This window comes from Trachymyrmex septentrionalis, unplaced genomic scaffold (genome assembly GCF_001594115.1).
Source record: "Trachymyrmex septentrionalis isolate Tsep2-gDNA-1 unplaced genomic scaffold, Tsep1.0 scaffold126, whole genome shotgun sequence".
NCBI lineage: Eukaryota > Metazoa > Arthropoda > Insecta > Hymenoptera > Formicidae > Trachymyrmex > Trachymyrmex septentrionalis.
The window spans coordinates 1,321,527-1,342,340 of record NW_017304395.1 but is presented as its reverse complement, the minus strand read 5'-3'; the positions used below and the strand labels follow the sequence as shown (position 1 = coordinate 1,342,340).

Genomic DNA, 20,814 nt, shown 5'->3' with positions numbered 1-20,814 from the left:
AAAGCTAATGGTAGAGCTCAGAAATTGATAGTGACATTGTACACAATGACGTTCAGGCGTCACGCGATCACGTGGCCCGTTTTACATTTCTATGTCCTTGGCATCACAATGTTATCACGTTGCTTAATTTTCTTTACGTTGCAGGAATTTATTTAAGTCATGCTCACGTCACATTACATACGTGGTCACGCTCTTGTTTTTTTTGTGTTGATTAAAAACGCAGCATGAAAATGTTTTGCATGTGCATAATTGCACATTTGTATCTTTAAATAGAAAATTAAATGAGGAATTAAATAATTGAAATATTAATCAAGAATAACAGTACCGAATTTAAAAGCTCAATATTTCAAATGACTATGGATTGTAAAATATTATATATAATACAAAATTATATATTATAATACTTAATTTTACAACACAATTTACAATTAATAATACTTAACTAATAACAATTAGGAACTTTTATGTGTATAAATTATGGTATAATAACAAATCGGAAAAGGCCTTAAACTCTCAAGTTGAATCTTTGGTGCTTAAATAATTTTGTATGAATTTATATACATATCCAATCCTGCAAACTGCGCTCCAAATTTAATTTTTTTTCTTAAAACACAATACTAACAGAACTAGAGCATCGATATCACAAATTAAACTGATAAGCAATTTATTAATATTAATACTTATAAACATCTTGAAAGATGTTAATAATATGATGCTGATAAGCGTTAAATCTGTAAATAATTTTATTGCAAGAATTATTTCATCCAGAAATCGAACCTGCAAATGTCTGAATTATGATAAGAATTTTCAACAAATAAATATTTAATTACAAATATTTAACTATTATAAATTTTTTATTTATCTGGAATTTATATCTAACGAAAATTAAAGATTTATTCAAAAATATCAATGATTTATACAAATCTGCATAATTCTTATTTTCGCTCTGGTGTGATATTTGCATACAATATTTGTGCGCATATATTAGTACATGACTCTTATCTCTTATGTAATACGTACATTAAGAGAAAAAAAGATTGCAATTACCATAATATATTGAATTTATAGTCTTTTTAAGACTGCTATATTTGTAATTATTTTAACTATGCAAATACACTTAATTGTGCTATTAATAATAGTCACATACAATGCTTGAAATTTTTTAGTTTTTTTGTTAATATATTTTTTAATTATTATTACTACATAAATAGTAATTAAATTTAGGAAAATAGATATATTCATTATAATTGCGATTGCATTTATTGAATAAAAATGTTTATTTTATTTATTATTTACATCTTAATATTTTACTGTACTAATATTTAAAATTATTATAATTTAAAGTATAATTTTTTCATGTTTGAAAAAACTATACATATATAGTTTTTATTATTGACATTATAGCAGTAATAACCATAACAATAGAGCTTTTATTGACGAGTATTTTATCATATAATTACAGTCACAAATATTAAACATTTTTCTCTCAGTGTAATAACGATGAAAAATTAATGACATAATCAGAAAATAGAAGAAGAAACAAAGAAACCGAATTATTTAAGATTTCATTACGCGACTCGTGATTGATTGTTAAGATTGGTTTAACGATGTAATGTGCAATATAATCAACAAATTTACAAGCTCTACAAGCTAATCGGTTTTACCACAGAGAGGGGATGCCTGATTTTATCTACGCGCACGTGTCACGGACCTATCTTTCTCAGTACATGGTTGTACACGTCCATATGTGTTTCACAGTTCCTCTTGCAGGTTTATTTGTGGATACACGGTTCTCTGGTTCACGATTAATTCGGCATGATCCCCTCGGCAACAGCTCTTCCTTTTTTTACACTACTCACATTGACATTAGGTAAATGTAAGAGTTTTGGCTTTCTTTATCCTCTTATTTCTTTCTTTCTTCAGAGTTGGCGAAAGATAAAGAACATTGTGTTTTTTAAATAGACGTTTTTAATGCTTTATACGTGCTTTAAACAGTATTATAAAAAACATGTTTAAAACATAAAACATATTAAAAAATCGATTAAGCATGTTTTAAACAGTTTAAAGTATATTTCAACCATTTTTTATTTTTGCCAATCCTGCCTTTTATTTAAATTTACTTCATCTTATATAAAACTTTTATAGAAGCTATGAAATTTTGGTAATGATTTTTCGCGCTACGATGTCGCTGCTCTTATCTTAGCGCCGAGATACAGCATGTGATGTCTTCAGATATGTGTCAAAGCGCATAAAGAAATAAATATAATTTATATACATATACATAAATAACACTATTTAAAAAAAATAGGGAATATTGTTACCAACATACCACTTTGTTTTTAGACAATATTTCTTAAACAAAAAAGTAAAACGAAAAATAAAACTTTAAATACATACATAAATACAAACTAAGAAGTGTCTTCTATCAGATAATATAATAATTTTTATAATACTGTTTGTAATTTTGCAATAATTAATTTTTTCATAAGATAAGCAAAAATGAATGTCTGATAAAATGGACTCCAAAACTGACATAGTGGGCAGTAATGTTTTATTTTTGCAACATATTCCTATTCTTTTTCTTTAAGAAATTATCTGGATAAAATATTTGCAAGTGAATATATTTTGATAATTTGGGACGTGTCCAAAGCTCGTAGGATCTTCGGGAAGGAATTATGTCCATAGTGGCGATATGGAAAGATTGAGACTTGCGATTATAATAAATTTTTCTTTTTAATAGTCATGTATGTACACGTATGTTATCTTTTTGGAGTCTTACAATCGAATCATCACAGTAGCTTTCCTGCTCACGAGAACTTTCGCACATTCCGTGATCTGTTCGAGAACTTTCTTAATAAATATTGTTTAAATGTTCTTTGTAAATATTGTAGATCGTTATTATTTATCATTACTTTTATGCTATATTTCAAATAAATTAGTTTAAACTGCGAAAATAATAATTACAACATATGATTTATAGTTATATAATTTGACGACATGTAGTTCGTTTTGATTTGCGATACATTGCGAGGAAGGAATTTAACGCGAACTATCATAAGACTGTAAGCAGAGGCATTTAAATGCTTCTATTATTTTGCGAAATGTTGCGTGTACAGGCAATGTTATATATAATAACAATGTTGTGCGTAAACAGTCGAGAAACGGTATGCGTGACTTTCTTCAAAATTCAACACATCTTCACCTTATACGAGTACCATAGGCGTGACGATAAAATTGTCACAGTATATAAGATTTTCCATAATTTTTTCACTTCGATATAAAACATTTTTATTGAATTATTTACGCATTTATGCTGTTCTGCAAGCTGCAAATATGTGACGCAATAATTTTTCAAGGACTTTTCCATATGTGTACCATTGCCTTCAACTCTGATAGAATTATTTAACACTATAAAGCAACATTACAAAGATTAAGTAGCTCATGATTTGTTTTACCGACAAATGTGTTGATTTACGCTGCACTCCGATTTTATATTTAAAATCATATGAAAAAACTAAGAAAGAATATAAATACAACTGATTTAGGAAATTACAAGCATTTAAAACGACGTAATATTAGGTGTAGTAAAAAGTCATCTCGTATTTTTTAGCTCAAAGTTGTATATACAATATCTTCGTCAATAATAAATGAAATTCAAATTTAAAAAAAGGGTTTTAAAGCTTGAAATCTCTACTTTTAAAAGCTTATCACATTTTTTAAGTTTATATGAGTTTGATAATTTTTACATACCAAAAACTACGAGCTGAAAAAGACGAAAAATTTTCTTCTCACTTTGTGGATTTGTAACGTGTCCAAAACGAATTTGAGAAAATTTTCGATTACCTATCGTGAAAGCTTGATACTTTCCCTACAAAATCGTTTTTTTTAAATATTCCTACGACTTTTGATTACTGAGTTATCGCGGATTAAATAAAAGAATTATTTTGACTTTAATTGCTCATAACTCCATTAAAAATTGTCGTATCGTATAATTTAAAAAAGAGATTTTTAAAGCTGAAACTTTACTCTATTAAGATATATTTATATTGTTGGTAAGAAAGTAATTGCGGTTTTTACTGATAGATGTCTTTTAAAAAAACGCGATGACTTTTTACTACACCTAATATTATTAATAATGTAGTTATTGTTGTTTAAATTATGCAATTTGCAAACAAAATTGTAAGAATTTTATTTTCGCATTTAAAGAATTCGTTTTTCTGATTTCGTGCAGAAACAAGCCACAAATATACGTTTACACTTTTTTAATTAACTAAACAGATCATGTTTTTATTAGTATTAATAAAGCGCAATAATTAATCTCTGAAAAACAAGGAAATCTATGTCGTATCGACTTTCCATTAGAAAAAAATACTAGAACAAAAATCACTTTTAGTAGTTTTTTGAACGCTCTATGTACGAATTCGATTTCTAATTGTTCTATTACAATTTTGAGACAGGAGGACATTAAAAAAACTCCAATTTTTGATCCCCCTGCGAAATCTTAGTAAACCACAAAAAGTTTAGACCCTATACCCAAGTAATACAGCAGCGATTGCAAAGCGCAAAAAAAAGCAATTATATAAGTTTTTTTAGTGCTTTCTTAACACTTTGTAAACGCTGTGTGTTAACACTTGGGTACGAATTAATAAAAATAATTTTATATTCCAGAAATGTGGATAAAATAATTTTTTTTATGACATATTAATTTATTTAAAATCTTTGTTGATTTGCGCACCGTCTCCCGCGCTGACTCTTATCGCTCTTAATAGTATTATTTATTATTCTGTTTTTGGAGTTCTTTATTTATTCTTATTTACAATTTTTTGTTATATCGTGTCTCCCTTTTATATGTCGAATTTTGTACCACATTAGAATTTATCGTGAATCGGATGTATTGTTGAAGTTTCTCATGATAATTGATATTTATTGTCTCATCATGAATCTGTTATTAAAAATGATAAATTATGAAAATAGGAAATCCAAAATGGCGCCATTGACATCTAGATTCATACGTAATTATTGAATTTTTTTTATCAAAATGAATTCAAACTTGCTCTTTAAGAGTTAATACGCTGACTATGAATCCATTTATTAAATGGAAAAATCGATAGCGAATCCAAAATGGCGAATCTAAAATATTTGTGCTCCATTAAAGTCACGTATATAATATATTTCATATAAAAAAATGAATACGCTATGAAGAATGCTTTCGAAATCTTCTGCGCACTATTAAAGTAGGATTAAGAAAAAATTCAAATTAAAAAGAATTCCGAAAAAGTGAAGTAAATACTACAGTTGGTGTTTTATTCGATTAAATGGACTAATGTGCACTGGTGCATGTTAAACTCATTGATTTAATATGAGTGTAAAAGTAAATTAAAAATTTCGAATTATATAATTTACTTTACTTTTCTTCACCTGCTTAGGGAAAAGTCGAACGTCCCTAGGCAGGGAGGAGGTGAGGTGGATCTCGCTTTGAAAGAAAAGTCGTTATTATAAATCACAAATTTGCTGCCTTAAGGCGATCTTAAAATTATTTGTATTTTACTGAATAAATCATAATTTTGTATTACTTTTTTCCTCTTTCACAGATTCGAAAATCCTTTTCCAAGATTAAAATATATGCATTAATATGTGTCTGTGAAATGGAGTTTACGCCGAAAACGACCAAAAATTTCGAAATTGATATATTTTGTACCATTTCTTAATGTAACATGGCGTCTCAATCTGTCAAGTCGTGACAACATTTACTTGCTACAAAAGTTTTGCAATTTACACTTACGAAATAGTAATCCACAGACACGAAATAAGAACAAATAACGTCGAGTTCTTAGAATTAGACTTAGACGTTTCATCGAGACGAATTTGTTATACGAAAATTGATACGAACATGCGATTGCGTGTATCATAGGTTGCGTGAGACATTGGTATAGTAGTATATAAATGGTTGCGTTCCGATATTCATTGCCAGAGCTGAAAATTTATAGCGCACATTCGTATACTGTATAGTTTCAGCACTGGCAGTAATAGGAATGCACTCAAAGATATGTCGATGCGTTCGAAAAACAGCGACTTCTGGTGACTTCATCGGAGTTCGGGATTTTAACTTTAGGATCGCTTTAAAAAAAAATTCTGTTTAAAAAAAAAAATTTTTTTTAAACAGTTTGTAAAAAAGTTTTTAAAAAAATTATTAATTTCGTTAAAACTATAACTATATATATATTTTTTAAACTAATTTTTTAAATGTCTTTTTAATGAATAATTTATCAACGCACAAACGGTTAAAATTTCTTCAAAGTCACTCAGGGTCATGATCTTGACAACAATGACAACATATGTCAAAGTCAAGATCATTGGAGGAGATTCCCCTCATCTTCATTTTTACCTGGAAATAAATAATTAAAAAAAATAAGGTTACACATTTTTCGACCTCCTTCGGTTGATTACGCACACGCGCGCGCGCGCGCACATACTAGAGCTGCGACAAAAATTTTTATCAAGATTGCAAGAAAAAAACATTAAAATTTGGAAAATGCCTTATTGTAAATAATTACCTAATATAATATAGTACATAAAAATTATATATAACACATATTTTTATACGTTATATATTTTATACAGTTATGGATTTATAGTTAAGAATGTGCGCCGTAATCTGTGTAATGTTATATCAAATTAATTAATATATTAGTTAATTATTTCAAGAAGTGAATATTTTGAAGATTTTGTGATTTTTTCATAATTTTTCCCAGCATGTGTTTTACGTGAATCTAAGAAAGCAAAACTTATAAAGATACCGTTTTCCTTACGTTGCAAGAATTTATTTAAAATCCGTGCTCACGTATTATGTACGTGATCACGCTCTTGTTTTATTTCAATAGTTACAAAGAAAATACACAGCGACAAATGTTTTGTATGTGATTGTCTAAATATTATTAAATTGACAATTACATAAAGAATCAATAATTGCGGAATTAATTAAGAATAACAGTATCGAATTTAAAAGTTTTTGGATGAGATTTAATATTTAATATCGTTAAAAGTTTAATATCATTTCAATATTATTTAAAAATTTAATATCAATTTTTCAAACAGCTGTAAATATTGTAAAAAATATTATAAGTGTTATTATATAATACAAAATTATGTAAGAATTGTAATATATTTATAAATCAATTTAATAATATTTAATCAACATTAGAGAAGCTTTAATATATGTAGATTATAATATTTTCAAGAGACGTAGAATTACAAATTATTAAATATCTATTATGATCTAAGAATTTAAAGAATCAAGGATTTTTTCGAGGATATTATTATCTCTTCGCAACTCTTCGAATATTTCTTACTTCCATTAGATGCTCTGGCGTGATACTCGCATATAATATTTGCATTATTACATAACTCTTCTCTTACGCAATATATAACAACAATCTAAAGCAATTGAAAAATATATAGAAGGAAAAGAAGGAAAACGCAGTTTCAATTATAATGCAATAATAAAAACGATTTTACTATAATTGAAAAAAGTAAAAAAAAGACCAGCTATGGAAATCGACGCGGCAAGAAGTGTGCAGTGTTTACAACAATATATTATATTAACCGCAAGTCGATAGCTTACATAACTTTACAGTTTCATTGAATATGCAATTCGTTGATTCAGCAAGTGGTTTAACAATACAACATGTGACAATAATTGTTAACGAATTATGAGCTCTAAAATCGTTTTACAAAAGAGGGGATGCCTGACTTTATCTACGCACACGTGTTACGAACCTCTCAGTACGATTGCATACGTCCGCATGTACTCTTTTGCAGGTTTAGTTGTGAATTATTTAGCTCCTTTAGTTTGTGATTAATTCGACATGATCTCTTCAGTGACAGTTCTTCTTTTTTTTGCGCTATTTACGCTGACGTTAGGTAAATCAATTTTTTTTCTGTATCTCTATTGCTGTCTCCTTCCATTCAAATTCACCATATGTTATGTAGAACTTTTTTTAAACTAAAATACTGTGACACTTTGACATATACTACAAAGTACATAAAAAGAGTTAAACGTAATTTAATATTCATCAAATAAGTTACATAATGGTCCCTTCAGTGTTATTTGCGATCTTTTAGATATATTTCTATGATACAGGAATTAAATATTCATATTTTTTATCAGAGATTGCAGATTTATTTGTAGATCATCTGCTTTCTTAAAGAATTTAGAAATTTAATACTAGAAGATAGTAATTAGTTATTTTGAATATTAATAATATTAAATAACTGTGTTTTTAATATTAAAAATGAATAATTTCTATTATTAAACTGACTATTAAATTGAAATTAATTTCTGTAAGGGTTGATGTAATTTCTGTTTTATAAAGCTATAAAATAATTAGTCTATACAAGATAATTAGACTATATATGATCTACTTAAGCTCCGCAATTTTTTTCTAATTTTTTGCTGAGCCAAAATAAAAAATTAATTATGGATAGATTTAAAAGAGGGAACATTTCTGAACAAAAAATATGAGACATTTTCAAATATATTTACATATAGATGCAGTAAAAGTTTTAATAAAAGGTAGGATTTGAAAAGAGAAAAAAACGTAGATTTGTTATATTAGATATATACGAGTATGTACTCAATATGGCTCAAATCTATGTTTTCCTCTTTTTCGTAAAAAAAATGTTGGTGAAATGAAAAATAAAATGATTTATATATGATGTTACTTTTACAAGATTACATATTTATTGATAGATTCATATGTTTCTTGACACTACATAAAGAATTACATATTTTCCAAACCGTTGACTTATATCTACTTATATTTACGTATCTATTTATTTCCACGATGTTATCAGGTAAATTAGAATTCATAACCTCGAATAATAAATATAGCAAAAAAATATTATAATCAATATGTATATATTCAATATGTCTATGTTGTCATATTAGTTCTATCTTAGAAAGAGTGTCTTCTCTTTAGTTGTAAAAAAAACATTGATAAAAATAAACTAAATACAATGTTAAATTATAAAGTATAAATACAAAGCTAATAATATAAACTACGGAAATTAAATAATATATAAACTATGGAAATTAATAGTTAATCATCTCTCTTAGTAGTTATAGAAAGCAATTACTTATAAAATATTATTTGCAACCATGACGTTTTGCATTTTGCTTTACTGATAATAACAGAATCAACAAAGCAAACTGATGCATCGAATCAGACAGTCTACATGATCTACATGACTCATTAGTGCTGTATGTTTATAATAATTCATTGCTTACTTACTCACAAACAACGAATAGATCATGTTGAGTACTAAGGACATGTAAGATCCGATTTTATCTTATTTTTTAGGAAATATAAAAATTCGATTTTTGTATTGTATTTTCTCTACACATTTATTTTACGCGTTTAAATTAAATTTTTTTTATGCTTTCAAATTATAAAATACTTTCCTGCCCTGACCAAACTTTTTTATAATTCTTTATATAATCAATGTGATTGGAAATAAGACCGTCTATATAAATATTAAAACTTTAAATACAAAGCGCCTTCCCTGCAGGAATGCAAGAGATCCGGGTTCGACTCCCGGCCGAGGCAATATTTTTCGTAATAAGTTTTTTACAGTTTTTTAAGATTTGGGAGAATTTGGGGGGATTATTTGTTTCAGATTGATTGTGTGAATCCGATAATTTCATCGACTCTCAATTTATTTCTGAAATATTAATTCAATTTAATTGAATGTATATTAGATAGTAGTTCAACATCTTAACACTCGGACCGGGAAGGCGCTTTGTATTTAAAGTTTTAATCTTTATATAATTTTCCAAATTTTTATATAATTTTCAAGGTTTCTATATAAGGTTTCTATATTTTCAAGGTTTCGAACAGGAGAATGAGGATAATCGTTTTTCGTAGTTTTGGACATTAAATTCGATTTTGTTTAAATTACTCTAATTTACATTTCAAGAAATTTGCTGGTAAATATTTAAAAAAAAATAGCTATATGTGTATTTTTATACATTTTTTTCATTCTGACATATCATAACTCAGAATCAACTCTAGTGAAAAAAATTTTGCTAAAATTGTTCTTTGTTTTGAAATACTTTTCAATGAAATTTCAGAAAATTAAAATTAATTAATCTAGTTTTATTGCTAAAATAAGTATGAACATTCACATGAGGCGTCAGGGGCTCGATGCTCGGTCCGCGGATTAGTAATCCTATCTTCTTCTTCTTCGTTTTTAGTTGACCCTGGTTCTCTTAACGAGATTCACTTGGTCGTATCCCAGAAAAGCATCGAGGACTAGTAATCCGTGGATCCGGGTTCGATCCCATCTATGTCTCACACACTTATGCAGGGTTTTTCCTGCGTTAACAAAAATATGGAGAACATCGCTCCATTTATAAAATTACAAGCTAAATGCTAGTGTGAGTCTCTGTTAAGCAACATTACCTCAGTCAATATTATTATTCTGATTAAGATGAGGTTAAAACATAGAACTTAGTGATGGAAGGGGAATACGGACATCGAGCTATGAGCACATCTAAAGGACAGAAATATCTTCCTATCCTTTTTTATCCTCTTTTGGCGCAGAAAGAAAAAAAATTATTGAGCAGGACAGAAATACATCTTCTGTCTCTCAGATGTTGCTCACATCTTCCACTCACTGCTTGGATAAGTTATTCCGGTACTATAAGTTTTATGGGTTAAAAACACGTAAGCCCAGATCTACAATAAATTTTTGAGTCTTAAATCATAAGGAATGGACGAATCACAATTAATTATTCTCCTCGCATTCGATTGTAACTGGTCAATTTCTTACGGTTTAAGGCTTAAAATATTTTAGATTCGGACTAATCCCACAATAAGGACATGGTACACAAAAAAAACTTAAACATAAGCAGTAAGTGAATTGATCAATCATAGTAAAATCCGTAAGGCCATAATGGTTGCGGTCAGCGGACTCAATAGTTGAGTGAGCGCTCGCTGCTATTGGTATATTCTTTTAGATCATCCAATTAGCGTTTTTAGATTTGGAAGAATACATTAATTGGAAGCAGTAACCAATCCAACATATTGATGTCCTTACTGCTTACGTCTTATTGCCTATCAAGTTTTTTGTGTTCCATGGCCTTAAACACTTAAGAACGCCTAGTCAGAAAAGATTTTATATAAAAGTGTTACGTCCGGAGAACTCCACAATTTTTTTCTTTCATGAAAATATTAACATTTCGAATCGGAAACTAAACACATGTGAGAATTAATTGGAAAGGAATTTCAATGTTGTTATAATAGAATATTTTGTTACGTCAAACATAGAAAGATTAATAATAGAAGAGTTAAAGGATGATACCTAATAGATTGATCGGATATCTAAAACCGTAAGTGAGATCAGCGATGGAGTATTTTCAAATCAACAATAGAATCGGTCCACATGACGCTTAGGGACAATTGATTCCCATATTTTCCCCCACCTGATTATTCCCATCAACGGCAAAGAAACTCATAGTATAAATTAAGGTGCGCGAAATGCACAACGGTCAGAACAGATTCGATCAGAAAACTGATAAGTAATAAGTAATCGCGAGTAATTCAAATTACCAATTCTGGTTCGGGAGTGTACATCAGTGGGTGGAGTGATTTCTGAGGGAACTCCTCCAGCGCGAACATGACAAGAGATGTCCTCTTCTGCTAATTTCCCGGAGAAGGGTATAGATCTAACCCATCCATCTCACCCAAAAGTAAGTTTAAAGCAATCTATTCATTAGAGGTTTTATTGAAAAAGTTTGGAAAATTCCAGTGCCCTCCCGATCATTGAACAGATATAAACAGGCGGAGCGATCCGCACTAACGCGGCGCCAATCCGATGGCAACAAATGCGGCGGCAGATAACGCTTCCAGCCGTCCTGTTAAAACACATAAAAATCTTAATGTATTACAAATAATCAGACGAGTAGAAAAACAAGTAGAAAATGAAACAAGTACCTCTTCCAACTACACTCCTCGACCAGAATCGACTCCACCTCCTTTAGAAATCTCCTACTCTCCAACCTTAAACCCAGATAGTCCCTCACCTGTCAAAATTCCATCAACCTCCCCTGAATCTTCTCCAATTGACCATCTCTCTCATCTAAATTCTTCCAACCAATCATCCACCTTCGAACCCTTTGAAGATAATCCTTCTTTAGATGAACTAGTATAATTCATATCTCTCACCATCTCTCTCTCACTCGAACGACTTAGAAGAATTATTTCCTTCAAATCCACAACTTCCTAATTCCTTGAACTTTCAAATTTTGAGAGTGTGATTACATGGAACGCGGTACGCGGTACGCGATACAGTAACTAATAGTAACTAACTAGGCAACTAGGAAACCGCGTACCACTTACCTATTTCTTTCGCTGATATTACATGGAGCACGGTTTGCGGCACAGGCTAGTGACAAACTCACATTAGTATAAATTTTTTAAAATATATTAACTTATTTTTATGCACACTTTATCGATGCTCTTATTTTTTTAACAGATTTACTTAATAATTGCGTTTAAATCAATTAACATAATTCCATTAAAAATGTATAGTAATGTGAGTTTGTTACTATCATTATTAGTTACTGTATCGCATACCGCGTACCACGCTCTATGTAATTGCATCTTGAGAGCTTACTTTTTCAGATTCTCGCTCTATCAACAAATTACTAGACCCTGAAACTTAAAAAGTTTCTTCCTCGTTCCCATCCATTACTTATATCTCGAATTAACTCTCTCTTCCGATTTAGAGACAAAATATCGAAATTTATGTACACTGGTAATAGTATAACGAGGTGTGACTAGTAAATTCTATTCCTAATTGCAATGGGGGAACCAAACTTCATGCAATACGACACAATCAAATTTCGAAAAGAGTGTAAAGAAAAAAATTACAGAAAAATTAAACCATCATCCAAGATCCTTGCATTTGTACAAAATCAAACTCAAGAAATAATTAATAATAATATGAGAACTAAAATTCGAGGAATAAAATTTACGTACTCTAACGGAAATAGAAATAGCAGTAAACGTCTTATTCATAAGACGAATTTCAACCATTGAAATTTATTTTAAATTTATAGATAAGTTTATTGTTATTCCCATTTCCGTTAGATTACGTAAGCAATCCTGATTGGCTCATCGGCTTAAGTTTACGTCTTACGGTCACTGCTGTGGAATTTTGTGTGCGGCAGCTCTAAGGGTTCTACAATAGTAAGCCGTAAGAAATTAATCAATCATAGTCGATTATTCTTCTCATATTTAACTGTGATTGGCCAATTTCTTATGGCTTGCGACCCTATACGGCATAAGGCAGAGAAGAACGTTGATGTCGCAATCGTGACTAGTCGAGAAAGTGCCGAGCACATAAAAAAAATTTGGAAGTATATTATACCTCATCAAAATTACCTTTTTAAAAAAAGGTAAAAAAAAGTGCCAAGTGTGCGTGTACTTCCTATAAACCCATAAAAAACTGTTACATAAACTAAAAAAACCGTTATATAAATAATATAATTTAAGTGGTAATATTATTAATTTTTTATTATAAATTACCCCTCAGAAATACGTATGTATGTATTTAAAAAAAAATTAAATAAAATCTTTAAATTGCGCCAATTGCAAAAAGAATATATTTTATTGCAATCTGTAACATTTAACGAGAAAAAGTGATACATATCTTTATCTTTCTATTCAACAGTCTTTTATATTTGCAATGGAATACAGTATTTAATCTCAAAAAATTAAAGACGAAGCATCACAAAATAAGAAAATTTTATTAAAATAAAAAATTTGTTATGTAAAAAACTTGGCGCTGCTCGACCTCAAAATATAATAAATTACATAAAAGTGTGTAAATATTACATAAAAGAAATAAACGATATTTATTGTTTAATTAGCGTTAAAATTACAATCACAATTACAATTAAGATTATAATTAATTTTAAATCTATTTCTAAATCTAACCGCATATCTTACAATTCTAAAATCATTATCCTATTTTTAATTATATACGCTTTTACAATAACGCACGCCATATAAATATTTATCCTATATTAAATCTAAGCCGCGTATTTATTTGAATTTGCTTGCACATATATGAACACGCTGTATATTACTCTTTTTCAAATCTCTTCATTATTTTTCATATTTGATATTTTTAATTATTGTTTGTACACACACACGCGCGCGCGCGCGCGCACACACACACACGCACACGCACACGCATACACACACACACTGTACATTGTTAGTCCATCTCATTTTCTTTCTTAAATCTCTTCATTATTTTTCTTATTCGATATTATTTTTTAAAAAGGTAACTTTCTTGAGATATCACGCATTTTGTAGAGAGAGAGAGGGGTGGCGGGAGGGAAGGGAGAGAGAGAGAGAGAGAGAGAGAGAGAGAGAGAGAGAGAGAGTGTTAAACATCTTCTATGATTAATAATATATCTCTTCATACGTGTGCTCATTATATTAATGTGCATTCATTATATTAATATATATAGTCGTCGTCGTCGATAATAAAACAGATGTTTGATTAAAGTCATTATTTTTATCTTCATTTTTATCTTAATTTTTAGCAAAAAATAATATCTTTCTCTTAAAATCACGATAAGAAAGACAATAAAAGACTAAAATTGGTGTTCATTCAATTTATGGCTTATATGAGAATTTACAAATTTTCCGATTTTCATTGAAATAACGATTCACCAACTTTGAATGATTCTCTCAGCACGTAATTTTTTTTCTACGTGATTCTATATTCCAAATACTAAAAAAACGCTATATAAGCCAAAACGGCTCAATGAACGGTGTTATTGTTGAGTAATCTTTCCTGTCAATTTAAAAAAAGTGGTTTCGGGAAACACATTTAAAGTTTTCGGTATCGAAAAGTAAAAGGACAAATAGTTTTTGGAAACTCATCTAGTTGAACTCATCTCTCTTTGTTTCGCGTTCCTTGACGATTGTCGACTATATATCTGCAACTATCCGCACGAATCCTCCTATATGGGATAACGAATCGTTTAAATGGAGAAGGTTAGCGCACAATACAATAGTATACATTCACTCACATTGGCCGGTGCCTAATAATTTTTTACTGTTTTACCAAAATATTTTATTTTAAATTGGCCAATTAGCGATGTGCGCTATTAGAACCCTCCCTTTTAATATATTATGCAGATGTATAGTCAAGATGTATAGTCACGAACTAAAAGATTATAACATTTTCTTTTTGAAAAAAATTGGAAAAAAAGTTATTCACTTTCCTTTCAATGGATTTCGGAATGCAGCTCCTACTCATAGATTGATTCTTATACACGCCATGGATTCATAAGTATAAAGAACCAATCTCTAGATCGAAAAAAATGTTACAACCTTTTATGTATTTTTTATTATGCAGAAAAACGACAAGAAGTGCTTTTTGTAAAAAGAATAGAGATTTTATTGTTTTTAAGTTTATTTATAGTTGATTAAAAACATAGTCAACTATCAATCGACTCTTCCCAGTTGATTTAAAGTTGACTTTCAAAAGTTAACTAATAGTAAATAATCGATTACTGTCGACTTATAGTTAACTGTTAGTCAACTGAAAATAGTCGACTATACGCCGATTGGAAAAAGTCAGATGAGTTAACAAACAGTCACTCGTGTTGTGTGGGTAAGTTAAAAGTTATTCACTTTTTAATTTTTTATTTAACTTTTAACTTATCAATTATCCCAAAAACGTGTTAGTTGTAATTTTCTTCACAACAATATAATTGTAATAACACGTGTATTACATTATAGTTATATTGAGTAGCAAATTACATCTAACAAGTATGTACGTTACATGAAACTTTGTATTTGTCTGACTTTGATCTACTCTACTACAAAAACTACTTGTCAGATGCATTTTTGTTAAAGAAAAAAGTTGTATATTTTTGCATAATGTATTATGTTTTATACTCCTTATACGGCAACTTAGAAACACCTTATATACATACTATATAATGGAAATGTTATTTTGTATATTTTAGCAATACCTTTGTTCTCCAAGATTACGAACACGGAAACGGACACACAATGCATGCAGCATCACGAAACTAAGAAGAACACTTTGCGACTAGTCACAGTGGTATATATAATGTGTATATGTATATATTAGATACACAAAATTTTTGTCAATAGTATATAATAATTTTTATATTTGTTTAACTCTTAAAAGTTTACACTTTCAAAAATTAATGTTAAAAGGATTCAATTTCACATTAATAATCATGAGAGTGCTACGACGTTATTAATTATACAAGGTATCTCAATAACTATTACCACCTTAAATATCTTCGAAGAAGATCTATAAGAAGATTCTATAAGAAGAAAGTGAATCAAATTGCACGGTATTAATAAAACGATTATCATATGGTGATAATCATTTTTATCTATGAGGAAGTACTTCAAAGATTTCAAAGTCAACATCTCAAGGTTAACTTGGTTTTTTTTTAAATGAAACTATATAATTTTTTACATAATATGCATTATATTATTATAGTACATAATATTCCTCCAATATACATTATATTTTCTTTAATTATTCTGTATATAAAAATATTAAAGTAGAGATATAAAAAAATCAATAGTTTATGAAATATTTTATATTTTATTCTGACACATGTTATAAAATACTAAATAATTCTTAAATTATTAATTTTTTTATAATCATACCTTAATATTTGTATGAACAGAATAATGAGATGAATTAATTTATATAAAGAAAACATATAGTTGCTTGAAAAAGTATTTAATTAAAATGGATAATTTTTTAAATGAGCAACTATGTGTTTTCTTTACCATACGATTTTTATGCCATATGATAACTCTTTTCTGTGCAACTTTGGGTACTTAAATTTTGTTCTGAACACGGAGAGTAAAGATTTGCTTTGAACGAGAAAGGGATTACAAAATTTAATTGTCAAATTTTTTTGATATTTATAGCAAACAAGAAACATGTTTAAAACATCCGATTTTTATTCCTCCCCTCCTGCGAAATCTTAGTAAATCACAAAAAGTTGTTTGTATAAATAAATATACCTTGCAAATTATATAGTTGGATTTTTATAAATGAATATTCTAAAAGTTAACACAAAATATATTTTTTAATTTTATATTATATATAAAATATATTACTGTGAAATGTAATTATTAAAATAAATATCTATATAAAATAATCATAAAGTATATTAGGGTGTTTTAGAAATGGGGCACGAGCCGCATTGGGGGCGTGGAAACGGTCAAAGGAAACACAATATGTTAAACGATGTAACCCAGATAGCTAAATACAGCGAGTTTGCTGACACGTTTCCCAAAATCATTGCAATTTCGATAAACTCGAGACAAGATGAAACAATATTATGTTTCTCACGTTGAACTCAATAGAATTCTAATTCTAAAGACAATAATTTGGAGGCTACTAATTGTTATCATCAGCATATTATCCGCAGCTAACAGCATGTTTACAGCAATATGACACGGCAATATGTGCCAATAAGTGAGCGGTTTATCCCCATTTTCAGTTCACTAACCGACTAATTAACGTTCCAGCTGAAAATAATTTAATTCGATTCCTTATATTATTTTGCGAAAAAACATCTATACTTATTTTTGATAAAAATTCAGATTAAGGGAGCATCTCTCAATGACCTTGACCTTGATATGTGTTGTTAAGGTCATAACTCTCAATGACCTCCAATAGGGTTTAGCTGTCGCTTGTTCTTCGTTAAAAAGTTATTAAGAAGGAAAGTTTGAAAAATAATGTCTTTTCACTGTATATATAGAACAAAAATTTTCTACTTAAAAATATATTTTATGACTTCCACGCGAAGCGACTCTCACCCCACCTCCCCCTTTGCTTGGGAGGGATGCACGATTTCCACGCGAAACATGGAAGTAATCGGTCATTATGTCAGGGCAGCACTAGAGCAGAGTCAGATTTGTTCGCGTCGCATGCTTCAACATGCTCCTACTTCCTCCAACCGTAGCTCCTACTTTAACGCGCTCGTTAGAGTGAATAGGAGCTATGGTAGGAACATGTTGAAGCATGTTGGAGTATGCGAACAAACCTAGAGCATGTGTGTCGAATTCGCTATTAGACAGTTGATTGCAACAAGTGTCCCTTGTGATCGCTCGCGTCAGACGGTCAGTGTCCCTGCTTAATTACCTTATATGCCTTTCAACAAACGACACAGATGACACGATATGACACAATGGATCATCATATCCTTGTTGTTTGTCATGTTAAACAAAGATGAGATGATTACTGTGTTGTACTGTGTCGCTTGTTGAAAGGCACATCTTCTATACGCAGCCTATGATTCGCTAATTTTATCCTTTAATAACTCAAAAACTAACCGTCGTATAAAATTTTTGTAAAGGAAAAACGTTTCAAAATTCAGTCGGAAACACGTCTTTGCAAGGACACGGAGTTGTTCTAAATCACCATGTATATAATATAATATATGATTAATAATATATCTCTTCATACGTGTACGTATTGCTAGATACATACATTTATTATCAACTTTTTCTAGGAATAATATGAATGTTTTTAGGCCATTACTTTTTTGTAACTTGTGCATCATCAGCCAATAATAAATAATAAATTCAGTCAAAGTTAATACATTTGTTAAATTAAATTGTTCATAATTCATAGTTTTAGTAAAATTATTAACATATCGAGTGGAAGCAATAGCGACCAATAGAAATGATTAAAAATAACTCAAATTGAGTATAATTTCACATTATAAATTTAACAATGTATATGCATGAAAAAATCGTTTTTGCTAAAAGATTTAAAAAAATTAATTAAACATAGATCTAAAAATAATTCTGTTGAACCATTAATATAATTATGTAGAATTATAAATAGAATTAGATAAATAAAATAAATGTCAAAATTTTTTGCAATATTGTTCATCGTGTTTGAATGTTCAACGTAATTATTTTGACAGTTCAACAAAATTATTTTCAGATCTGTATCTAGTTAAATTTTTAGATACTAAAAAACCGTTTTTTTTTTTCATGTAAGTTCTAACAAGTCCTGTATATATTATTTTAGATGATGATCAAATCTTGACCGAAACGTCTACGTTATTATATTACAATTTTAAATATATGACTTTCGCTTAAGACATCTAGTGTTATGGCTGAATGCTGTCTTTTATTTATATATTATTTTAGGTTAAACTTTTTACAATATATTTCGTATTCACGTTACATGATTTAATTCACAATAGTGTGGAAAACGTTGATCATAAAGATATTTATATAGTATTTATAATTTAATGTTGTTGAATAGAAAATTATAATAGAAAATTAATTCTCGATAATTTACAAATCTCATTGATTCATTTATCCACACGATGCATTGAATCAATAATTACTTATCGACCTAATATTGATAAATTTATTATTGATTAATTATTATCCTGCGAATCACATAGCTCATTTCATTTCATTGTCGATAATATCTACTGTTAATGAAACCGTAAGTAAGTTGATGAGTGTCGCAATAAACGAGTGCCATTCATCATCGAAAATATAGAGAGGATTTTTTGAGGCGTATCTTACTAAGGATGCGTTCGGGGAGACGCTATTCACGCTATGAATGCAAACGTTACCAATGCTGTTCGTAAAACCAATAGTGCAATAGCGCAGTTAGCGCAAACTTCATGAACAACTCTAGCATAACTAGATTAAGTAGCGTTAATCAGAGAGATTGCGAGAGGCTGCGTTCTGTTTCACGCATGATACGCATGACGTATCTTTTTATCTTTCTTTAATATTCGGTGAACAACAAGGATAAAATGATATCAAAATGATGATCATGCGTGAAACGGAATGCACCTTTAATATTCGAAGTTAAGTTAATGTTAATTTATTACCATGTCTCTTAATTAAAGCCCAACTTTGGGGACTCACTTCACCTACGAAATGCTACGCCCCTTATATTCTTTCTCGGGTGATTCTTATTTACAAGTTAATGCATCTCCGTCGTGGCGGAGATGCATAATGCTCGCGGGTGAGTGATTTTCGTGATAACATTGGCTGCGCTCAGCAGACTCAACAGTTGAGTGAGCGCTCGCTGCTATTGTGATGTCAGTAAATAATGCTCAAGATGGAATGATTAATCATTCCTTGCTGTTATGTTGTTATATCTTGCCGACAGCATAACGTACCGCTATTGCTGATCGTTTGTTTTTGAAATTTTGTCAACTGATTGCATTTATGAGTAATCATATTGCTGCATTTGTAATATGTCCTATTTTGATGTCAATAAATGCACGTATATCAAATATAAGGCAATTCATACAATGCATCAGCTTACTCAATATGCTAAATCACGTTTAATTATCTGGGAATTAATTAGAGTACTGCGCAAAACTAAAGCTGATCGTCGTAATACCTTTCCGCTTACTTTATGATTTGATGTTTCTAGCTGCATTTCGTCGAAAATATCGTGTCGTTTTATGCTACATTTTGCCGGAGTATTATTTTTTGACGTATGTGTTAATGCGTGTACATTTGGAGTTATAGTGTAAGCTCGTGTCGATTGTCGCTACATTGTAAATTCTGTAGGTGTATTATTTTTAATATTAGTGAATAAAGTTTAAATTCTCTGTAAATGAAAAATTAAATGTTCACTATTAGAAATATTCTTAAATTTCATTAAATTTTAAGTTACACAATTTGAACTTAATTTCATAACATTACATTAAATGTAATATTTTAATAAATAATAAAT

At 29.4% G+C, this 20,814-nt stretch overlaps 1 protein-coding gene across 6 annotated transcripts in view; it reads left to right on the top strand.

The window, feature by feature from the left end:
- The first annotated feature begins 1,634 nt into the window (after positions 1–1,634).
- LOC108756358 (prostatic acid phosphatase-like) overlaps positions 1,635–20,814 on the top strand; it is a 23,133-nt gene continuing 3,953 nt past the window's right edge. Inside the window, exons 1-3 of one of the 6 annotated variants that reach the window (XM_018500113.1) lie at positions 11,647–11,749; positions 15,610–15,696; positions 16,055–16,152. In XM_018500113.1, the coding sequence (XP_018355615.1) occupies positions 16,105–16,152 (48 nt within the window). In that variant the 5' untranslated portion in view covers positions 11,647–11,749; positions 15,610–15,696; positions 16,055–16,104. Of the gene's footprint in view, positions 1,877–7,777; positions 7,921–11,646; positions 11,750–15,609; positions 15,697–16,054; positions 16,153–20,814 lie in introns of those variants that run through there. The other 5 variants (XM_018500101.1, XM_018500105.1, XM_018500107.1 and 2 more) reach the window with 5 other exon arrangements.